The sequence below is a fragment of the Cryptomeria japonica genome, chromosome 8 (assembly GCF_030272615.1).
Source record: "Cryptomeria japonica chromosome 8, Sugi_1.0, whole genome shotgun sequence".
NCBI classification, from domain to species: domain Eukaryota; kingdom Viridiplantae; phylum Streptophyta; class Pinopsida; order Cupressales; family Cupressaceae; genus Cryptomeria; species Cryptomeria japonica.
Genome location: NC_081412.1, coordinates 713,666,781 through 713,691,790, shown reverse-complemented (window position 1 = coordinate 713,691,790; position 25,010 = coordinate 713,666,781). Strand labels below are relative to the sequence as shown.

Genomic DNA, 25,010 nt, shown 5'->3' with positions numbered 1-25,010 from the left:
ACTTCTGATGCTGTACGTCAACCCATCTGCGAGTACAAGACAAGACTGGAGCCATTAAAGCATCTAAATCCACGACCTCGGGCTCATTCCAATCTAACCTTATTGATTTGCTTTCTCGATCATAGGATGACTGGATATGTCTGCCACTGTCCTGAGCTTGGTCGGCCACTCTGTAAATCCTGCATTTCCTGATGAAATCCAAAGGCAATCTAGAATGCATTTTTCGTTTCACTTCAAGATCATCTAAGAGATTCATCATAAAATCTTGTATTTGGTACTCATGCTTAAACTTCCTACCGACTGTCTCCTCTAAATGTCCATGTGGATCAAAGCTTTCTCTCAAAGCAAAGGTTGAAAAAGAATACAAGGCTAACTCCTTCTCTGCGTCATCCATAGCTAAAGCATTAGGACATACCTCAACTGAATTACCCAAAATGATAGGTACTGGAACTCCATTCTGATGTCTATGTCTGAATGCCTTCGCATATGCTGCCAACTGTCTTGTTACTTCAAGTAACACAATTCTGTCTGTCGGATATCTTGGCAACATGTATGGAGGTAAAGGACATCCATGTACTCTAATATAAGTGAACTTGGGAAACTGAATAAACCAAGCACCGTACCTCTTGATTAAATCCTATGCATCTTGAGATAATCTGTTGTGAATCCCACCTTGCAACGTCCTTGTGATGTTCATCGTGAAAGTATCATTAACCAACTTATAGTTGCTCCCTGGCGGATGATGCAAGTAGGCATAGGAATCACAAGCTCTGACCTCGCCGGGTCCTCTTCCAATCACTCCTCTATGAGGTAGTCCTGCGTACTCAAAACTCCTGATCAAGGCATAGATGACGTATGAACTCATGTGGAAGGACTTGGTAGCCTTGAGTCTCCTCAACTGTACGTCTAAGCAATGGCTAATTATCCTAGCCCAATGTATCGTACCCTTTCCCTGAACAATCACCTGGATGAAGTAGAACATCCACTTCTCAAAGTAGAAGGCATGAGGGGCTCCTGTAACTCGGTTGAGCATTGTAATCAAATCTCTGTACTCCTCCTGGAAATCAATCCTGTGCGGTGTGTTCGGGATCTTGCTCAGACGGGGACGGCTCTTAAGTAACCAGTTCTTATTAATTATGCTTAGACAAGCATCTGGATCATCTTCGTACATTGACCTGGCTCCTTCTATGCTCTTATATATCATGTCCCTGTGCTCTGGAAGATGGAAAGCTTCACTTATAGCTTCCTCTGAAAGGTACGCCAAAGTGTTTCCCTCATTGGACACGATCGTTCTGGACTGTGGATCATAGTGACGAGCACACTCGATCATCAACTCATGGCACTGAACAGCTGGAGGAAAGCCGGCCGCCTTAATGATGCCACTCTCAATTATTCTCCGGGCGACAGGTGATGGCTTGCCAATGTAAGGGACCTCTCTAAACTTCTTCGTGCTGAAGTTGCCCAAGTTAGTATCTCCAATGTTGCTCCACTTCGACACGATCTTAGTCTCCACTTCTTCGGTCTTCTGATCTTCTTTCATGAGAGCTGAACGACTGGTGGATGCTCCCGCCTTCGGGGTCGCCATACCTACACAACATTTCATAATGAGAAACTAGATCTTGCAATAAATAACATAGATTAGAGAATATTTTAGGAAACCCCATGATAAGCCTTAGAGTTATCATTTCCTAAAAAAAACGATTGAGCTAGGAATTCAAAATTCGAAATTCAAAATTTAAGCTATGACGATCAACGTTCAAAATCAAAACAATAAAGCAAAATCGCCATACCTCAATAGAGAGCTAACTCTAGAATGCAAAATGAATAAAATTCGCCTAGGCAAAATCGATATTAGATGGCCTTCTACGTGATCTTCCAAACTAGCAATTTCGCCACCTTTGGTATGTCCTTAATGTGGTCTTCCAATATTTTCTTCAAGTTCGCACAATATGAAACTTTAGATTCGCACCACCTTGGATAATCTTGGCGCCACCTTGCTTGAAATGAAATTCGCACTTGAACACAATTTCGCACTTCTCCCTTTGTCTTCCAAATCGCATGTGAAATGGCAAAAAAAATGATAATGTGAAAATGAAGATTTTCACCCTCCTTTTATAAGCGCTTCTCACCACAATTACCTTAAGGCCGACTTGTATAAAAATAAGGCAATTTAAATGATTTTTAATAAATAAAAAGGCCGACTCTCATAAACCAAGCGCTCCCTTTGATTTTTTTTAATTAATAAATAATTAATTAAATGCCTTTATTATTTAAATGAATAAATTTCGATTTTTTACAAGGCAAAATAATTAATTAATACCAAGCGCAATATTTAAATGCCATTGAATTTTCAAAACATATCGAATTTTAGCATTTAAAATGAATAAAAAAAATAACGTTTGTTTAGCGCCAAAAATGGAAAAGTGAGAGGATTCAAACCTCATCGCCCTGGTCCCTGACTGAGGGACAGGAGCGATCCATCACTTTGTCCATGATCCTTGCATTTTTGACGTCCAAGGTTTCCATCTTCACGTTGAATTTGCTATTTTCGCTGGGTCCTTCGAGCTTAATCGACTTGCTTGTGCGAATGAATGCCTCTCATGACTATTATCGCCCTGGTCCCTTGGAGAGGGACAGGAGCGATCATGGTGTTTTCTCCTTTACTTTGCATCTTCGATCTCAAATTTTCATTGTAAGGCGAAAAATAACATTGTTTCTTTACTCCACGCTTGTATCACTTGACTTTTATGAGGCATTTAGACGTTGGAAGGATCATCGCCCTTGTCCCTTGGAGAGGGACAGGAGCGATCCTTGTCTTCTAGCTTAAAATACTTCGTTCTTGATTTTAACTCCACGTTCATCACCTTTCAAAAGACGTCTCAAACCCTCTGCAACTTTGCTTTAACGTGATCTTCGAAGGATAACTAGTAACTTAGCAAATATCGCCCTGGTCCCTTGGAGAGGGACAGGAGCGATCCTTATGTCCTGGCTCAAATTGGCAAACTTTTGATCTTTGTTCTTCATTCATTGCTTTCCAAATGGTGTTCTTTACCTCGCCTATCCTTGCATTGTCTTGATTTTGAAGGAACAGGAGTGTTTTAATGAAAATCGCTTTGGTCCTTGTCCAAAGGACAGGAGCGATATAGCTTCCTTGGCTCAATTGATAACATTTTGACGTTCAAAACCCCTGTATATCATCTTCAAAAGACACCTTAGACCTTGTATGACCTTGCAAAACATTGACTTAACGTGATTTTTGCATGAATTGGCCAATCTAATCAATATCGCTCTGGTCCCTTCCTAAGGGACAGGAGCGAACTTCAACATTTTGAGCTTGTCCTTGTTTCGACCAACTTGCAATTACCTTCAACGCGTAAAATGAAGTCCTTTGATCCTTCTTAGTCGCTTGATGTGTGATAAACTTTCAAAATTTATGCCTTTATACAAATTTTGCTCTGGTCCCTTCCTGAGGGACAGGAGCGAACTGGGATATTTTAGTGCAAATCTTTCAATGCTGGCGACCTTTGATGCTTTATGCTTGATTGAAACACCTCGAAACGTCCTTGCCACCTTGTTCTTTGTCTTGGAGTGTCTTGAAATTGGAGGAACGACAATATAATCATCATATCGCCCTGGTCCCTTGGAGAGGGACAGGAGCGATATTGGTCCTGTAGGCTTCATTTCATCTTATCTCGTTCAAAATTTAATTTTCAATGGTCTCGTAATGTACCTTTTCACTCATCCATGCCTTGAGACCCTTTGTAACTTGGCAAGAAAATCATCTAAGACAAAAATCGCTCTGGTCCCTTCCTGAGGGACAGGAGCGAACTTGAGCATTTAGGTCCCTTGTTGACGTTTTGTAATCTTCAATTTATCTTCAACGGGTTCAACTCACCTCCTTTCTTGCCTTCAAACATAAAATTTGCTTGATCTTTGCCCAGAACGTACCTTATGAAGAACTTCGCTCTGGTCCCTTGGAGAGGGACGGGAGCTACAAAGAACTTCGCCCTGGTCGCTGACTGAGGGACAGGAGCGATTTTTGCATTTTGGGTCATTCTTCTTCACGACGGCACTTCAAGTTATATTCATTTGGCGAAACACATCTCCTTGGACCTCTTCAAATCGTCAAGTCGTAAAAAAATCCTGCAAGGACAAAGCAATATTTGATTTTAAGCTCCGGTCCTTCACTGAGGGACAGGAGCGATTTTGCTCCCTAGGGCATCTCCGTGTTCGTGAAATTCTTCAATTTATATTCAACGGAAAGATCTCGCCTTCCTTCATCACTTTCAATTTGAAATTTATCTTGACCCTGCAGAGACAGTAAGATTTTTGAAAACGAGCTCTGGTCCTTCACTGAGGGACAGGAGCAATTTTGCTCCTACAGGCCAAAATATCAAGATTTCACATATTTAATCACTTCACAAGGCAAAAACAAATCATTCCCAATGCCCGGGATCAAAATCAAAAAGGTCAAAATTTGGTCAAAATTAGTCAATTGGACAAAAATTCACATTTCATCTTCAACACTTAGACAAATTTAAGCTCTGCACTCAAAATTTCCAATTGAAAATAGACCATTTTGGCGAATTCATTTCATTCAAAATTTGCATCCTACGAAAGGAGGCTCAAAAAGCTCTTAAAACTGACTGGATTCTGGCCTGAAAAGACGGCAATTAAAACCCTAAGGCTTGACCCTAAATCCAGACAATTGACAAACTAACAAAACCCTAAAAAACGAAGCGAAAGGCGAGCGAAAAACGAGCAAAAAGAGGGGGTCCCCATTTTAAATGGGGCGATGTGTGAAATGGTCACAACAAAACCTTCAATCAAGTGATCAAGTGGATTTGCTTGTATTCATGTGTGGATGCTCAAATGATCCTGCAAGATTGCTGCAAAATGTTGATAACTTCTTGTAAATTTCCTTCATATATGAATTAGGAAGAAGTAGATTTGTAGGTCTTCAGACGAGGAGATGATTATTTTATTTCAATTCACTTGATTTAGAAACTTGACTTTATTTTTCCTGATTCTGTTTTACAACTGATTTAGAGAACTTTTGATTTATTTCATTTAGGAATGTGCAAGCATAAATCAAAGAAGTAAGAGATTGACTTTTGAAAATGACATGTTGAGAGGATACATAATTAATTGATTATTTGTGTATGAGGTTTCTTTATGGAATTTGTGAGAGGACAATCAATATTCAATATATGTGTGCATAGATTTATTTAGGAATTGAGTAATTTTTTTTAATTTTTAAGGAGTTGACTAATTAAGTAATAATATAAATTACTAATTAATTGTGTGCATGGATAAAGATGGGAATTAATTAATTGATAAATCAGTGAACAGTCAACAGTCAACAGAAGCTCTGAAAATTAGTGTTTCATAGCCAATGTACAAGGCTCCAAGGGCAGTAAAGAGGTCTATGAAACTCTCCACACCAACACCTGACTCTCCTGATTGCTCAAAATGATTTTTCAGCCTTCCCAACACCTGAAAATCTCATCTACCAAATTGGAATCTTACTTAGGAAGCCTGCAACAGTAAAACTGAGCACTAGGGGCTAGGCTTAAAACTTCATATCTTCATTTTTTGACCTCCAAATGATCCCTTGTAAATTCTGTTATGAAAGCAACCCAAGGCGTCCATTTTAGGTCAGTTTGCAGCTGTTACACACTCCAAAAATTTCATGGCACACTTCCCAAGACACCTCCATAGCCTGTACCGCCTGCTGGAATGGGGCAACTTGCTCCTAAAAATCAAAATATTCAAGAATCTCTTGAAAAATGACCTGGACTTGATTGCTCTGCTGAGGAGAATGGATTTAAACAGTTCCCAGAATCATAAGACTGTGTCGACCAGCAAGCTAGAATGGTATGGCTAGGTACAAAACTCAACCCAAAACCTTGCAAAACCCACTGAAATCTCTGAACACATGGATACAATCCAACTCCGAAACCCGGATCAAAAACCATATAAATATTCATTGTTGAAACCCTCATTACCAAAACTTGTGCAAACTCAAATAGACTGAACCAGTTAGGGTGGATCTTTCACCACTGAAACTAGAAAGATTGCAGAGGCTTTTTGTCCTCAACAGCTCTAGGAAGAACTCCAAAGCTCATTCTGACAACATCTCTATATGTGTGCACAATGTGAATGAGAAATGGGAGCCCAAACTCCAATTTATAGAGTTTGGAGGGAAATTAGGGTATTCAAAATTTTATTTCCCTTGAAAAGGACCCCCATAACACCTTTTAAAACAACTTTGATCCCCTCAACCTAGGCATCCAAGTTGGGGATATTCACTTTATGAATATTGGACAATTAAGTTAATATGAAAACCTTACTTAAATACTTAAGTGTAAGTATTAAAATAAATTTTATCACCTCACTGAAAAAATTGGCAAGGAATTGGAAATGAAACCAATTCGCACTAAAGTAGGACTAAAGCTGAAGTGGATACCAGGCGTCAGAAATAACACAAATAAAAATAGAATATACTAAAAATAGCACTACTGTTGAAACCTAATGAAACTGAAACCCCAAGCCCTTCAAGGAAACATGACTCCCCTAACCATCACCGAATAGCCTATGGGAGCCTAGGAATAGGCTAATATGAAGTAAAGCTGACTAGGTCTGAGAAGGGGACATTACATTTTCCCGCATACTCAACTCATTTGCCTCCATTTGTGGAGTTTTGATGGACTTTTGAACTTGCATCCACATGTCCAGTTCTCACCTCTAATTCCACAATGAAACCCTTTATCTCTTATCCTAACCTCTGATCCCGCATCAAAGTTTTGCATTTCTCCAAATTGCTTGTCATTCACTAGATCTTTCCAAAATGCCATTAATGACCAAATATGACTTTTGTAATTTCTCTGGAAGGATTTTTCTACCTAAAATCCATTGGCCATCTCAAGGGAACGAATTTTCTTGCATCTTCAATGGTGGGTGATGAAATAGTCCTATTCACCATGAATGTGGTGGTTGAGTTCATCTTTGTTGTATGCTTTTGCATAGCTCCTATTTTGTGATTTCAATGTGTTGTTTCTCTTGGTAAATTGTGATTCTATAACGGATAACCCATTGGATTAGACAACAATCTTGGAAGTTCATGATTGACCATACTCTCAAATGATAAACATCTTTCAGCAGTAGTTTAAGAGTACGTTAGTAGTTTGTATGCACCCCATGATTGAGTGACTCATCCAAGGAAACCATCTATAGCGAGCCTTAAAGAGTTCTTATCCTAAGGAATCATGTAATGCATACCTTCATCTTGTATTTGTGCAATGATATTCCCATCAGCTTAAAAGAGGTTTTATCTGCAATAGATTAGTCTTTCGTTTAGTGACAACTTTTGGGATCATGTGATACTACATCACTTTTAGTTTATTTATCTTTAGTTGTGATTAATCTTGTTGAGGATACCTCTAGGAACACACTACTCGGCCTAGTTGAGTCCAAAGTAAAGGGAAGAATATTCACTCTCAACAATTGGCTTGTGATCTCTCACATTCTGTTGATGGGTTGATTAATCCACCTTTAGGATGACATTACCTTTGGCCTAAAGTGGGTTGATTGCTCTAGGAGTGTGAGCATCGATTTCATGATCCAACAAAGAATACCATGAATACATCCCTTATTCAAAAGAATCAGGGCATATGCTATCTAACCTTTTTCCAACTTTGAAAAGGGCCATGGTCTTTTGTTGATGATTTAAAGTTATAGCCACTTTGGTTTAACAATATTTGCTTATAGGGTTGCAGGTGTAGAAATCCCAATTGCCTTATTCAAATTCTTTCTCAAAAAAATATTGATCTACTTGTTCCATTCTATTTCATGCATACTCTAAAATTTTCTTTAAATTTCAAATTCCTACATGAGATTATCCTAGAAAATCATGTGTAGCAATGAATTTTGCATGAGTACAAATTCATTGTGTTTCAATGGTTCATAACCATTCAAGATAGTGAATGGCCGCATTTTGGCAGATGTATGTGCCGGAAATATTGTCATTGATGTCAAGGGCACTCAGTTGAGATTGTTAGGAGTTTGTCATTGAGGTCAAGATGGAAAGTGAGATTATTGAATTGTCATTGATGTCAAACATAAGAGGCAATATCGTATACTGGACACACCATGATCTAAGTCAAAATGTATATATATTTGAAGATGGTTTTTCTCAGATTACAAAAGAGAAAGCTCCTTGTATTATCTTTATGGATAAGGCTGATACAATTGGAACAAGATATGAACAATATTAATATCACGACAACAAACTAAGAAAGGCAAGTTATGAACACAACTATGAATAGAGATATTAAATTGGTTTTGACCAACTCTCAAACAACACAGCATATGCAACGATCATGGTGTCTTATATAAGATGATTGAGTAAGGTGGCAAGAGATTTGTTTTGTGGCAGCGACTTTATGATCAGTTCATAGAACAAAACATCATCTTGTTCAGCAATTATAATCTGATGATCAGTCTTTACATTGCCAACTCCATTGAGAATAAAAGATGACGACTCAGTCCTTTTTGACAGCCGACTTATATAGTCACATGACTGCAATTAAACAAACAAAGGCATATGTAACTGCAACGTATGCTGATCTCCCAATGATTAAGGCTAAAGCATAGGGTCAACATCATCAATTAAAAAATTAACAAGGTGCAAGTTTATGTTATGCAGCGATTTGATGGGCAGACAACCAGTAAGGAGCAAGCCTGACAAAAAATTAATGAAGAGCATAATGAATGTATTATGAACAAAGCAGCAGTACAGATTCAGAATAGGCAGCAATCACATGTAATAATTCAAGTTGGCGAGCTACACTCTCTATTGATTGGCTTCCTTATGGAGAAACACAATGTGAAATATGTTTTGATCTGCCAAGTATTATAAAAAACAGATAATAATAGGGGAAGCGATGGAGAAGAACATATAACAGTAATCATAGTTTTTGAAGTCTTCACTCTCTAAACAACAGTCATGAAGAAAACTTATAAGCAACGATTCACAAGTCAGTGATTGATTAAGGAAGTGATCTGATTATGAGATTTGTTTTGGTTAGGAGTTGACCATCGATTCATGAAAAGAAAATAATAACTTTTTCAAAATGGTGCGATTTGTATATAAGAAAGATTTACTTGATAAAGGCAGACTACCAAGTGATTAATATCCTTTAGACAGCAGTTCATAAGAAATAATAATTGGCATTGATAATGCAAGTAAAAGTTTATAATTAAAGTGGTGCAGTTTGCTTAAAGAAGAAATTAATGAACCAAAAGGAGCAGGCTAGCAGCGGTTCTTAAAGGGTATGTCTATTTTGAAATAACACTTCTCTTAGAGAAAGTGATACATTTTCAGATAAAGAAGGTAGATATAAAAAGAAGTATGATTAGATGAGAAGTGGGTTTGTGCAAGATATAAAAGATATATATAGTTAAGATTTATTACTGCAGAGGAAAAATAAATGTGAAAGCACATTTGTGAAGGGTTACCTCTCATGGTGAAGAAGTGTGTTGTAGCATATGAGGAGATGAGTGAAAATCGTGTGTTGTGTGGAAGAAGATCTCTCTCTCTCTCTCACACACACCAGATTGAATGTCAATTCATGTGAAGGACATTATGAAGAATTCATAAGCAGATTTCATGGAAAAATAAAGAATACATTGAAGCAGATTGATGAAGCATGTTAAAGAGAAATTTTTTGAGAAGTAATATGGCAAATTTATGACGAGTTCCATGAGGAGAGTATAATAAGTTTTGTAAAATTCCCTAGCTAGGATTTGATTGCAGTCAGTTTTATAACCAGGACATAACAGAAGATTGTTTGTACAGCACAGCCAATGGTGGAAATAAACATCTTATACAATATTTTCTTTATTTGGAGTCTTCCTTATTTGTGTTGGTTCTAATTCTATTTTAGTAATCACTGATAAATATAGCAAACTAGAACAGTCATTATTCATAGACATTGATATCAATTTATTCCATCAGAGAACAGGGAAGAGAATTCTTTTCATGATGCACTTGGTTGGGTAGTTGTGACTGCCGATTTAGACTTCACATTGATGCCGGAATTAATGTTGAATGTTTACCCAAGGTTTTTCATAACTCTTCAATAGAAAGCCAGAAGGATACACTTCCGGTTGCAGCCAATTTACCAAAGCGTGTAATGCCTGTACAAACATATGCGTCAAGTTTGAGACTCTGCATTTTTAGTGTATGCAAACACTATGAGATCCTCCACACAATTTCAATATCCTTCACACCGCAACGATGACAAACTCTTCTCTCCATGATAACTGCCGGCACCACCCATATGCAATAAGGGCAATCTTTCACGTCACAACCCGATATCGGGTTACAAAGGCACGCATAGACGTCGTACGTTGATGCAGTGTTTTGGTTTGCAGGGGGTGTGACACCGTGAATGCTTCTCCACGATTCCGCTGATCGTATTTGCAGGAATACGCATACCCGCGTCATACACCAAGGATCTCCGTTGAACTTCACTCCACTTCAAACAATATTGATTCTCTCCAGAATTGTGTGACCAATAGGTTAGTCGAAAATTGATGAAAGGCAATTTAACTCTGAGATGTGTATTAACACACGCAGGATTCAAATATTTTCTTCCAAGCATACTCCTTCCATCTGACGCCATCCTTTTATTTACCAAATAAGTTGGTTTTATTTCCCGTAGGAAACTAAATAATAGTTAAGAACTATTAAGTAGATAGTTACGGTGTTTATTAAAATGCTTTAATAATAGGAACATGTAATATTAATTATTTATATTAATGAATGGGATATTAATATAAAATAATTAATATTGTTTCAAATTTAACGTTTGGCAACTTATTTATTAGGGGACATTATAGTCTCCCTTGCCCAAATGTTGCTTGCTCGCAAGCAACTGTAACTCCGGATGTTGAAGAACTTGCTCATTTTCCCAAGTAGCATCATCTAATGGTAAATTCTGCCATTTAATGAGATATTCCCTGATTGTCCTATTCCCCAAATGCTTGTCTCGGGTCTCCAAAATCACTTCAGGTATCATTGCTAAGTTTCCCTCCTCATCAGTGGTGGTAGATGTTCTGAAACTTTCACCTGTTGACCCAAAGCTTGTTTGAGACAAGATATGTGGAACACATTATGTATTCTGCTCTCGGCCGGTAATTCTAATTCATATGCTACTGCACCAACCTTTTGAATCACCTGGTATGGCCCATAAAACCGAGGCTTCAATTTCTCAGCCCCACTACGCTTGAGGGATGATTGCTTATAGGGTTGTAGTTTGAGATACACCAAATCTCCTATGTCAAAGTGACGCTCAACACGCTTTTTATCTACATAAATTTTCTGTTGATTTTGTGCACATTGCAAATTTTCCTTAAGTGCTTTCAATATATCTTGGCATTCCTGAAGTACATCACGAGATTTGGGTACATTACTCTGATCAAAAGCAAGATCAATAAAAGATAGTGCATCATACCCATATAATGCTTTGAAAGGAGTCATACCGATAGATATATGATATGTAGTATTATACCAGTATTCACCCAAATATAACCAACGGGCCCAGGCTTTTTGATGTCCAGACACATAATTACGAAGGTATCCCTCAATCCACTTGTTTGCTATTTCTGTCTATCCATCGGTTTGTGGATGATAACTCGTATTGTGATTCAACTCTGTACCTGTCAATCTGAAAAGTTCCCCCCAAAATATACTCAAAAATCTGCTATCTCGGTCGCTGATTATATTTTTTGGTAAACCATGTAAACGGAACACCTCTCGAAAGAATAGTTCTACGAGTTGAACAACTATGAATTCTGTAGTGATAGATAAGAAATGTGCAAATTTAGTTAATCTATCAACCACAACAAAAATGCAATCTTTACCTTGAGATCGCGGTAGGCCTGTAATGAAATCCATTGATATACTTCCCCATTTCTGTTCTGGTATAGGTAATGGCTGCAATAGACCCACACGATAAGTATGCTCTGCTTTATTTTGTTGGTAAGTGATGCATTCTTTGACATAACGAAGGACATCATTCTTTAGTCCTTTCTAGGTGAATCTTTCTCTTATCTGCCGGTAAGTTTTGAAGTAGCTGGGATGCCCTGCTAAAGGAACATCATGCACTGATTGGAGGATTTTCTCTTTCAACTTCGATCCTGGAATCAGGTAAATCGTGTCTTTGTAATAGATAACATCATTTACAACCTTATATTTATCATCTTGTGTATGGTAATCTAGCAAATCACAGGCAAAAGAATCCTTAGAATATTCAACCAGCAATAAAGATTTCCAATCAGCTGTTACTACAGATAATGCATTTATTTCAGGCCTTCTAGATAGTGCATCTGCAACAACATTGTTTTTACCTTTCACATATTTAATTTCGAAATCATAAGCTTGGATCTTACTGATCCATTTTTGCTGCCTGTAATTCAAGTCTTTCTTGTCCAAGCAGTGAAACGGGACTCGCCCAAACTTGCCTAGACTCGGCGAGTCCGAGTACGAGTCGGGCCCGACGAGTCCCAGGGGCTTGGACTCGGACTCGTCCGAGTTTGGCGAGTAAACTCGCGAGACTCGCCGAGTTGGCGAGTTTGGCCCAAACTCGCCAAATTCGGCGAGTCCCGAGCCCCAGACTCGGCCGGCGTCCAACTAAACTTGCCCAAACTCGCCAAATTCGGCGAGTCCTGAGCCCCAGACTCAGCCGGCGTCCAACTAAACTTAAAGACAAAAAAAAAAAATAGTTTGCAATGTTTTTTTAAGTCCGTTTTTTTATGTTAATTAACTTCTATCCCTAAAAGTGACTTTCATTTCATTCACTTGCAAAAAAAAGAGTAAAGTGAGTTGGGAAGAAAAACAAGGGTGCATAGAAGAAAAACCAGCAAGGAGGAAGCTCAAGTTTTCTTCAATTTGTCACATTGGAGCTGCATTGGGTTTGGATTTGGTGCATCAAGAGTTGGATAGGAAGAGTTTGCAGCTCATTTCAAGCTTGTTGTAAGAGGTAAGATTGTTTTTTTGAAGATTATTTTGTTTCTTGTATGCAAAAATTCCATTTTCTATTCATTTATTTTGAAAGTTTTACATTTTCTTTCAAAATCTTTTGTATGTTTGTATGTAGCATGTAGTATGTAGTTGTAGTGTTGTACTATGTAGGGTTTGTAAATTTTTTTTTTTAAAGTAGGGTTTGACAAACCCTACTTTAGTTTTTTTTAATGTATGTATTAATTTTATTTTGTATTTGTAATGTTTTGTTGTAGCAAACTTCACTTTATTATTTGCCTCAACTTCAAGTTTCACAAAACTATCCTAAAATGTCTACTTCAGCTTCTAGACCCCCCATTAGAAAGGACCCTGCTTGGAAATATCATGAGGATTTTCCAGGGCAAGGAAAGGGGCAAACAAAATGTATGTTTTGCAAAACAATATTCCATGGAGGTATATATAGGCTGAAATACCATATTGCTGGTGTGCGTGGACATGATGCCGAACCATGCCTAAAAGCAGTCCCTGAGTCCGTACGTGAATGTTATGTAATGGTTGAGGAGATTGAAAGGAAAAAGAATCAAAAGGAGGATCGAGCGGCCATTGGGAGAGAGACAGTTTTAGGAAGAGGGACACAGTTAGGTGGTGTTGGAGGCCCTTCTTCCTTACCTCCATATCGTCCCACTCAGTTTGCTACTGTTGGTGCTTTCGTTTCTGCTTTTGCTTCTATAAGTGGCAGTGCCACCGCCACTTCTCATGCTCCTACCGCTAGTAGTTGTAGTGGGAGTGCTACTATTGGACCTAGGATTCGTAAATCTAGGTTGGATTCCTTCTTTGTGCCTCACACTACTCCTGGGTCCCAACCATCGCTTGAGGGCATGGGTTGGAACAAGGAGGTTCATGATGCTGCTAAAATGGCAGTTGGCAGGTTTTGGAGCTATAGCTGTATTCCATTCTTTGTAGCCAGGTGAATGTTTTACTAACTTTTATGTTTGATAACTTTGATTGTTTTAATTTTTATACTTAACTTATCTCATTGAATTTTTATACTTAACTTATCTCATTGAGTTTCTTTGCGACAAGTCTCCTTATTGGCAACAAATGGTTGATGCCATTACCATATGCGGGGCGGGGTTCAAAGCCCCTAGTGAGAGTGATTTGAGGGGACCTATTTTGTCTCAAATGGTGGATGATGTGAAGAAGGATTTAGATGAACAACGCCAGATATGGAGCACTAAAGGTCGTACCATCATGACTGATGGTTGGATGGATAGGAGAAATAGAACTCTCCTTAATTTTCTTGTTTCTTCCACAGGTGATTGATTAATTTTAGTTTCATATAGTCTTTAATTTTTTATTTTTTATCTGATGGTTTATTGAATGATCATTGACCTAGCTTTATTTATTTATTTCAAGGGGCACCGTTTTCATCAAGTCCATTGATGCCTCCGCCCATTGCAAGAATGCCACCTACCTATCTGAGCAGATAGAGGAGGTGATTGAAGATGTGGGTGAGGAGAACGTGGTACAGGTGGTGACCGACAATGCAGCAAATTATGTTGCTGCAGGTAAACTTTTGATTACAAACTAATTTTGTTTGCAAATTAATTACTATCTTGTAGTTTGTACCTCCATTAATTACAATTTACAATGCAACAAATAATGTTGCTGCAGGTAGACTATTGATGGAGAGGCACCCATCTATAGTTTGGACTCCATGTGCTGCTCATTGCATTGACCTCATGTTGGAGGATATTGGAAAAATCCCATGGGTCAAGAGATGTGTAGAAAGGGCAAGAAATGTCTGCAAATTTGTATATAATCATTCTTGGGTGTTGGCTCTTATGAGACAATACACAGAGCAGAAGGAGTTAGGTCGTCCAGGAATCACAAGATTTGCCACAAACTTCCTCACATTGTAGTCCATGCTTAGGTCTAAGTCTTCCTTGAGACGTATGATTGTTGGTGAGGAGTGGTCTTCCTCATCCTATGCTACCACCCTTGCAGGGAAAGATATGGCAGACTGCATTTTTGATGAGCAAGGCTTTTGGGTCCCTTGTGATGAGATAGTGAAGGTAATTTTTTTATAAATTCTATAATTTAACTTCATGTTTTATAACTTATTATATGTATTCTCTTATTTGCTCATTTTTCTAAATTACACAATATTTTCAATTTTGCAGTTTGTTAAGCCCTTGGTGGTTTTGTTACGAGTTGCGGATGGAGATAAGCCCGCAATGGGCTATATATATGAGGGCATGGATAGGGCGAAGGAGGCCATCTGATTCGTCTATGGAGGAGATGAGAGCAAGTATGGTCCCATTTGGGAGATCATTGATAGGGGATGGCATCATCAGCTTCATAGGCCCATCCATGCGGCAGCCTATCTGAATCCGGCATTCCGTTTTATCCCTTCTTTCAAGGCTGATGTGGAGGTCCTTAATGGGCTATATGCAATCATGGAGAAGATGGGACCTGCTGGTACTTCTCAGATAGACCTTTTTCGAGAGCTACAGGTGTTCTCAAATGCACAAGGGGAGACCTTCTCTCGTCTTGTCGCCAAAGACGGTAGGACAACTATGATGCCAGGTAAAAATAAATTGTAAGGCTTAATTTTAGTTTTATTCAATACTATATTGTAACTTGTTAAATGAGTTCATGAGTGAGACTGATTTTATTTATTTTTCTCATTTCAAACTCAGATCATTGGTGGAACTTTTTTGGCCCAGAGACACCAAATATTCAGAAGTTGGCCATTCGCATCTTGAGCCAACCATGCAGCGCATCAGGTTGTGAGCGCAATTGGAGTATGTTTGAGCACATACACTCCAAGAGGCGCAATAGATTATCTGTGGAGAAGATGAATGATCTCGTCTTTGTTCACTACAACCTCCGCCTGAGAATGAGAAAGAATGCAATAGTTGACATGTCTCCTATCATTCTAGATGAGGTTGATCTTGAAGCAGAGTGGGCCAATGAGAATCAGACAGCTCCTGGGACTCCTACAACTGTATTTAGTGATGATGACATTGATTGGATCGACTAGGTAGATATAGAGGCTGAGGTTGTAGCCATGGCAGAGGAGGAGCAAAGAGCACGAGCAGAGACAGGAAATACTGAGACTCAGAGTGACACAGTTGTTCCTGATGTTGGTGAGCATGGCATGGTGTCACGGGGAGCGACTATGGCTGCTGAATCATCCAGGACCTACTTTAAACGCCTTCGCAGGGGGCCAGGGCGAGAGGGTGCACGGCCCTCTGAGCCATAGGCTTGTACACTTGTAGTTGTATTTAGTATTTACTATTTACCTTTGGTATTTGTATGAAACATTTGATGATGATCATATGATGACATGGTTTTTTATTCCATGAGTTTTGTAATATTGTATACATTTGACAATATTTATATATCTATGTTTGTTATTTTCTTCAGCTACAATTTGCGTTTATGCTTATGTGATTGATGTATACTTGTGTATGTAATCAAATGAGCCGAGTTTGATGATGTTTTTGTGTCTTTAAGGTGTATTCAATAAAGGGTGTCTGAAACAAGTTTTAAATCTTTAAAAATCTCTAAATTTCTTAAGTTTTTCACTTTCCCGAGTCTAGCCGAGTCTGGAGCCGAGTCTGACGCCGAGTCCTGAGTCCGCGCCGAGTCCGAGTCCCGTTTCTTTGGTCCCAAGAAATATCTCAAACTGTTATGGTTAGTTCTGACTACAAATTTGCCACCAACCAAATATTGTCTAAATTTTGCCAATGCATGCATGATTGCCAACATTTCTTTGTCATAAATAGAATACAATCTCTCTAGATTATTAAGTTTCCTGCTTTGATATGCTATAGGATGTTTATTTTGCATTAAGATGACTCCTATTCCTTCACCAGATGCATCACATTCCAAGACAAAAGCCTGATTAAAATCTGGAAGTGCAAGTACTGGGCAAGAGCTCATTACCTCTTTCAGTTTCTCAAAAACTTGTTGTGCCTCCTCCGTCCATCAGAATGCCCCCTTTTTGGTAAGATCTGTCAACGGTGCCCCGAGCTATGAAAAACCTCTGACAAATCTTTTGTAATAACTGCATAATCCAAAGAATCCTCGTAAATCTGTAAGATTTCGTGGCAGTGGTCAATCCAAAATGGCTCTTATCTTTTCTTGATGAACTTGTACACCTGTAGCACTGATCATATGCCCTAAATACAAAATTTTTGTCATTCCAAATTCACATTTAGAAGCCTTTGCATAAAGTGATTGAGATTCCATAATACCAAGAACAATATCAATATGTTTCAAGTGATCTTCCCAAGTTTTGCTGTAAATCAATATATCATCAAAGAAAACTAGCAAATATTTCCTCAACTGTTTGTTAAAAGTATGATTCATGCAAGACTGAAATGTTGCCGGAGCATTTGTTAAACCAAACGGCATAACCAAGAATTCATAATGACCATAATGACAACGGAAAGCAGTTTTATGGTCTTAACTTAATTTGATGATATCTTGACCTCAAATCAATTTTATAAAAATAAACAGCACCATGTAATTCATCTAACAACTCATCAATTCGAGGAATTGGATACCTGTTTTTGATTGTCTTCTTGTTAAGAGCACGGTAATCTATACACATGCGAAGAGTCCCATCCTTCTTTTTGACCAGTACTACTGATGATGCAAAAGGACTAGAACTGGGCTCGATATGCCCCATATCCAACAATTCCTTAATTGCCTTTTCTATTTCATCTCTGAATGTTTCAGGATGTCTGTAAGTAGTTGTGATAACGGGTTTGGCACCTTCTTCTAACTCAATGGTATGTTCAAATCCTCTGTCAGGTGGAACTCCTGGAGGTATATCACTGAAAACCAGATTATGTGAATCTAATACTTTCAACAAATCATGTTGATAATGTTTAGATTCAAATCCTGATACCTTGTTGGAAATTAAACATTGTGACGACCATGCCACATCTCCATGTCTGAAAATAGCCTCCATTCTTTTAGCACTAACGATCCTGGGACCACCGTTAGACATACCCCGAAGCACTACTTTCTTATCATCAATCTTAAAAGAAAATTCCAATCTTTTAAAACTCTGAGTGTACTCATCTAACGTTTCCATCCATTGAATGCCCAAAACAACATTTGTATCAGCCAAATCAATCACATAAAAATCATCAGTAACAGTATAATTGCCAAGAGTAATACTCAATTTAGGAACTTTATGAGTACTGGACAAATTAGTTCCACCTGCTACTCTAACATCAAAACCTTCATGTTTTTCAGTTTGCAATCCACGTTTTAACACAAGAGCTGCATCTATAAAATTATGAGTAGAACCACTATCAAGCATGACAACCACACACTGCCCATTCAAAATTCCTCTAACTCTGAAAATATTATAATGAGGTGTTCTTGCCATAGATGCTATTACCCCTTCTCCATGTTTAGTACCTGTCTCTGATTCTATGTTCTGTGGTGCAGGTTCTATATTAGGTTCAACATTCTCTTCATCGTCACTATCTGACATAACCTCAATGTAATGAATTTTTCCCTTTCCCAAACATCTTTGTCCTGTCTGCCATGATTCTCTACAGCTAAAACATAGTTTTTTCCTTCTGAGTTCTTCCCTTTCCTCTTTATCTAACTTTTTTTCAGGGAAATTATCTTTATTGAAAGGTTGTTTGTCATTTTTAGGTTTAGGTGCTGGTGCTTTATTAAAAAATTTCCCTTTTGAAGATGGTTCCAATTCTCTTGCTCTTTTAATAGCTGTTTGTAAAGTAGGAGGGTTCAAGGACTTAACCCAACCTTTGAGTGAATCAGACAATCCATCTATGAATATCACAATTTTATGTCTCTCTGAAATTTCAGTTACTAAAACTGCCAATTTTTCAAATTCAGAAATGTATTGTTCAATAGTTCCAGATTGCTTAAGCTGAGTTAAATCTTTTAGATGAAGTACAGTATCTTTAGAGTCAAATCTGTCAATAAGTTTCTCACTTAATTCAACATATGTAATAATTTGATTATGACCCAAAGTTACTTGCCCATGGTGCCACCATTCGTGTGCTACACCGTCAAGATGTAATGCTGCATATTTGATTGCTTCATCTTCCAACATAGGATTTAATTGAAAGTAGGTGTCTAGTTTCTGCACCCAAGCCCTAGCTGCGGTTTTCCCTGACCCATCAAAGTAATGGATAGACATCTTACCGATTTTCCTCTGTAATTCACTATTATTCCCTCACTGTCCTCTTGGCCTATGTTTCATTCTGACATCCAAGTACTCTCTAAATGTCATTGTTGACCTAAAATCATCCCCTGATAATAACCAATCTTGGTGTATCTCATCCTGTAATTCTCTAATTGCCAGTTCGTTTTCTGGTTGCACATTCCTAACAGTGAAAGTTGGCATAAAAGGTCTAGCTGTTCCTGTTCTTTCCGGCTGATTATTATTGACAGAATGCTCATCTCTACCCTAATTGTTTGCCCCAACATTATGGTGTTGATTATTTCCATTATTTTGATGCTGATTAGTAAATTGGATCATTAAATTAGTCATTCTGTTGACATTGTCCTGCATATCTTGTTGACTTCTAATTAAAGTTGCTATGAGATCCCTATTGTTTTCTGGTTCCCCCATACTGTTTGTTTAAAAAATAATCTCTTCGTCAGTTTCAGTATGGCTGTCCTCAATCTCAAACTGAATAGAAGAGCTACCTTGTGCTAAAGGAGAGTTTTGATATCTGTTTTGTCGAACTCTAGTATTCCAAAAATTATAATTTCCCTGGTGCATACTCAGCTGTGCATAGATTTTTCATGAATTTCCAACTCAAGAAAAAACACCCTACAGGTTGGCAAGATTTCTAGGCTCTGATACCACTGTAAAATTCCCTAGCTAGGATTTGATTGCAGTCAGTTGTATAACTAGGACATAACAGAAGATTGTTTGTACAACACAACCAATGGTGGAAATAAACATCTTATACAGTATTTTCTTTATTTGGAGTCTTCCTTATTTGCGTTGGTTCTATTTCTATTTTAGTAATCACTGATAAATATAGCAAACTAGAACAGTCATTATTCATAGACATTGATATCAATTTATTCCATCAGAGAACAAGTAAGAGAATTCTTTTCATGATGCACCTGGTTGGGTAGTTGTGACCGCCGATTTAGACTTCACGTTGATGCCGGAATTGATGTTGAATGTTTACCCAAGGTTTTTCAACTCTTCAATAGAAAGCCAGAAGGATACACTTCCGGTTGCAGCCAATTTACCAAAGCATGTAATGCCTATACAAACATATGCGTCAAGTCTGAGACTCTGCATTTTCACTATATGCAAACACTATGAGATCCTCCACGCGATTTCAATATCCTTCACACCGCAACGATGACAAACTCTTCTCTCCACGATAACTGCCGGCACCACCCATATGCAGTAAGGGCAATCTTTCACGTCACAACCCGATATCGGGTTACAAAGGCACGCATAGATGTCGTACGTTGATGCAGTGTTTCGGTTTGCAGGGGCACTAACATTAGTGTTTGTGACGCTGTGAATGCTTCTCCACGATTCCGCTAATCGTATTTGCAGGAATACGCATACCCGCGTCATACACCAAGGATCTCCATTGAACTTCACTCCGCTTCAAACAATATTGATTCTTCTCCAGAATCATGTGACCAATAGGTCAGTCAAAGAGTGACGAAAGGCAATTTAACTCTGAGATGTGTATTAACACACGCAGGATTCAAATCTTTTCTTCTAGGCATATTCCTTCCATCTGACGCCATCCTTTTATTTACCAAATAAGTTGTTTTTATTTCTCGTAGGAAACTAAATAGTAGTTAAGAACTATTACGTAGATAGCTACGGTGTTTATTAAAATGCTTTAATAATAGGAACATGTAATATTAATTATTTATATTAATGAATGGGATATTAATATAAAATAATTAATATTGTTTCAAATTTAACGTTTGGCAACTTATTTGTTAGGGGACATTACAAGTTTTGTGGCAAATTTATTGTCACCATAATAATAGTTTGAAGAAGAGCATTATAGTGAATCCATCATGTGTTGGCGAAGCAACATTATTAAGGTGGAAAATTTGGATGAGGGGTTGGTGCCTACGAACATTGTAAAAGAAGTATTTTTATAAAAGCATTAATTTGTCATGGTTTTTTCCGTTAGGGCTTCTACGTGTATCTTGTGCAGTATTTGTGTTACATGATAATTAGACCTCATGTGAATGTTAATATGGAATGAATATGTTTATGAGATGCTTATGATGTTAAGTTGAAAAAGTAAAAGTTCGTTGTTATATTGGTTCCCCCCCCTTCTCTCTCAGTATAACCATGTGCTCATTAGTGTGATAAGTAGTATTCTACCATCAATGTGTGAGAGATATCGACTTAATCCACTAATTTTATTCATCAAATGCAAATCATAGGAGCTATCCCTTTTAACACTTGTTTACTTTAGCATGTCCATCAGTTTGGGGTGATATATAGAACTCATAGTTAAAGATATCTCCCATCTAGACGCACCTCTTTCCAAGAATTGCTTGTGAATAAGGGATTGCAATCACAAACAATCACCTTAAGAGATTGTCAAAGAGATCTAAAGTTCATTTAGTAAGATAAACCATATTACACTATTTTTAATATAGTTAGATATAAAATAACTTCCAAAAGTGCTTCTTGTGAGTTGAATCGGGCTATGAGTAGGGTATATTAGCTAGTGTGAACAATATATAAGGTAAATGCAAAAGTGATCCCTATACGGGCTTCCACAAGGTAGGTCATATACACTAAATTGCTGTTTGAGTTGATAGTGAACTAAAAGTCTGCCTTTGCATGCTCTTTTCTAAGACTATGAACTTAACTAAAAAAATGTTTTTTTAGTTTGTGTCCCATACATTACCAATTTTGCATACAAGAACCTTTGTTCCAAAAGGAGATTTCTTTTCATTTACCTTAAAAATTGTTTAATACATTATCCATAGCTTTGGAACTCAAAATGTTAGCTTTATATGTGCCTTGTAGACATCTAAATTTCATAACTTTCTATTGTTAATTCTACACATTAGTTCATCCTAGCCAATTCACTTTAAGATCACCATATTGATTAATTAATTAATGGCACCATGTTATCAAAATTGATTAGCTAATTAATTATCATTAATCAGAGTTAGTTCTTTCTTAATTTCTAATTTATTAATTAATTAATCCCTTATTTTTGGTTTTTAGGTATGCACATTCAGGGATTCTTGCTGCTGCCAAATGGCTTATGGGGGAGGAGTCTGAAAATCTTCAAATACTAATGAAAGCATACCCTGTAAGCAACCATATAAATTTATATTTCCATGGTACCTAGTAACTGTCCGAGGAAATTATGACCATCTACTAACATTGCTGATTTTTAGAATCTCTTCTTGAGTAGAGTTAGCTTTTTGATTCACATCTTTCAATGCAACACAAAATGGAATTCATGTGTGGTAGAACTGCTATTCAAATTAGAAGGGGAAACTCCCTATAAACAAAAAACTAATTTAATCTCAACAATATGTACTTGCTATTTACGATCTGTATTGTGTTTTCAGGGATTGTTCACACTCGTATTGAAGTAAACATAAAGGCATGTCTTGTTGGATTCACTTAGGGCAAAGGGTTGATATGCTCTTCAACTCAAGGCAAACGATTTTTATATTTTTGACTAAAGAAATCCTTTTGATTACTACATGTTTATGTTGTTTAGCTAAAAACACGGACTGAGCAGTGTAAGTACACATAAGGATTGTGTAGGTTTACACAAGAAATTTTGGCAAATCAAAAGGAAAACAATGCATACAAAGTTACAATGATTATACTTATCTAAGATTTGCAATACAAAGTTTGCAATGTTTGAAAAATAATTCAATTAACCTCATTCATATGTACAAACAAGATATTACAAGTTAACATGGGAATTGATGACAAAGCCTCAAGACCCAACTTAATCATCACGATGATACAAAGCCCTCAATAATTAATAAGTGCTATTTGACTCAAAATTACATAAAATAGAATACTTCAACAGCAATCTCAGCAATAAGCATGCATGAAAATTATGATAAAAAAAAAAAAGTGCTAATGACACTTATATATAAAGTTTACAAAAGACTGAATGAAAACAAATCAAAAAACTAATTGCAGTTATACTCTAGGAATAACTTGTTGCATGTATTGCAATCTTTTTAACAAAAGTCTATTTAGTAAAACTAAATCTAAACTAGAGCAATCATCATTAAACTGTGAATAAAGATTACTACAAAAAAACACTAGAACTCACATCTCTTGAATAATAAGAGATAGAAAAGTAGAATTCTAAAAACAGCCCCCTCAAAAATAGTGTTCTCATAGTATGCCCTTCTCCTTGAAAATACCAATCACTAAAAATAACATTCACTATGAATACATTGGGCTGAAAATAACAAAATTGTAGGCAGCTTTGAAGTTGATTTTGATGACGTTTTCTATTCTGATGGAGCTTTTCTTTGTTCTGCTCATGGTAACTCCTCCTGAGAGACGAAAATTCTGACATCTTCTTGCTACTTTGAATCCAAGAACCCTTTTCTTCTATTGGTTATTCAACAAACCCTAGCTCAAAATATTGCTTTGAAAACTCCCTAGGTCTTGTTACCCATATCTATTAACAATTAATCCTTCATCAAACATCAAAGGACATACCTCGAAACACTTAAAATAACAAGAAGAGAGATTAGTAACCTATTACTTTTTTGCTCTCAAAATGATGATGTTGAAAAATAAATTGAATGAATGATTCAATAATCGGATAATTACATTGAACGATGTATACACGTATATATAGAGGTTACAAGACGATGTTCTATAATTAGAACATAACGTTAAAGTAAAAGATTAAAGAGCGAAACGCTTAAGCGTGAAAGCTAATTACATAATAAAAAGCTAACTTAACAAGCTAAATAAGTCGACAACTTAAAATAGAAGATGACCACTAAAAATAGAAGATGACCATTATAGAAGATATTATATTATTTTAACACCCTCCCTAATGGCCATCGTACTCAATACCCTACAGAAAACACTGCAGGTGTTATGATCACAGATGCAAAGAACACTCTGTTGCTACGGAGACCCTCCTAGGATCTGCAGAATGTAAATGACCAAGAGTACCAAAAGCCATCCAAGCTAATGTAGCCTTAACATGCGAATTAGAGATCTGGCACACACAAATTATTGAAGCTTGAAACAATGATTTTGAGGAAAAAATCAGCAAACCCTTTTGCAGAAGAGTACCAACTCCAAAACTGGTAGGTGCAACCCAAGCTGACTGCAACAAAGCTCGATTTTTGAGGAGAAAAATCAATCAAAACCAAAGAACTTCGCAAATCACAAATCCCACGTGAATTTCGCGTATTATAGATGACTTTTGAAGAAAAAAATCGTAAAAACCAGCAAAAAATTTTTGAAGAAAAAATCGTGAAAACCTAGAAATCCCACGCAAGCTTTGCGGATGACAGATAATAATTTTTAAGGAAAAAAATTCGAAACCCTGCGAACAATTTTTGAGGAAAAAAAAGTGAAAACCAACTAAACAGGAAATTTGCTTATCACAAAGCATAGAAGGCTGACTCCTTCTCTCCAGAATGCTTTGCAACATGAGCCTTCTCTTGTTCCTAAGACCCTCCCAGCCTAGATTGCACGGATGCCAACAATTTCCTGCAATCTTTCTTCATATGGCCAAACTGGTGATAGTAGTTACACTGTACACTTTTCTTCTTCGAAGATTGCGTATATTGACCTTGCTCCTTCTGCTGGAAGGATTGATCTTTACCCTTGTTCTTATCCAAAACTTCAGCTGTGAAGGCTTGTTTAGTGGATGAACTAGCGTTGCTTCCAAACTGCTGGTTCCATCGATCCTGCTGTAGAAGCTTGTTGCAGAGATCAGGAAACTTCAGA

The 25,010-nt window shown here is 37.3% G+C and overlaps 2 protein-coding genes across 4 annotated transcripts in view; both read left to right on the top strand.

Annotated features, from left to right (window-relative positions):
• The window catches only part of LOC131071266 (uncharacterized), a 265,220-nt gene that overhangs the window by 65,690 nt on the left and 174,520 nt on the right, over nucleotides 1-25,010 (top strand). For both annotated transcript variants that reach the window (XM_058007035.1, XM_058007036.2), the window contains exon 5: nucleotides 22,278-22,365. In XM_058007035.1, coding sequence (XP_057863018.1) covers nucleotides 22,278-22,365 — 88 coding nt within the window. The remainder of the gene's footprint in view (nucleotides 1-22,277; nucleotides 22,366-25,010) is intronic.
• LOC131857434 (uncharacterized) lies at nucleotides 13,840-16,554 on the top strand. 2 transcript variants are annotated; one of them, XM_059210012.1, is made up of 3 exons: nucleotides 13,840-14,595; nucleotides 14,702-15,616; nucleotides 15,757-16,554. In XM_059210012.1, the coding sequence occupies exons 2-3, from the start codon at nucleotides 15,487-15,489 to the stop codon at nucleotides 16,071-16,073; spliced, it is 447 nt and encodes a 148-aa protein (XP_059065995.1). In that variant the 5' UTR covers nucleotides 13,840-14,595; nucleotides 14,702-15,486; the 3' UTR covers nucleotides 16,074-16,554. The 2 variants fall into 2 exon arrangements, with proteins under 2 accessions (XP_059065995.1, XP_059065994.1); XM_059210011.1 differs by lacking the exon at nucleotides 13,840-14,595 and having other exon boundaries at nucleotides 15,129-15,616; nucleotides 15,730-16,554.

Bases quoted from the DNA above. Each gene is read 5' to 3' on its own strand.
- LOC131857434 (XM_059210011.1), top strand. From the start codon at position 15,487: ATGGAGAAGATGGGACCTGCTGGTACTTCTCAGATAGACCTTTTTCGA. The intron at 15,617-15,729 runs GTAAAAATAAAT...TTTCAAACTCAG, and splicing joins TAGGACAACTATGATGCCAG to ATCATTGGTGGAACTTTTTT.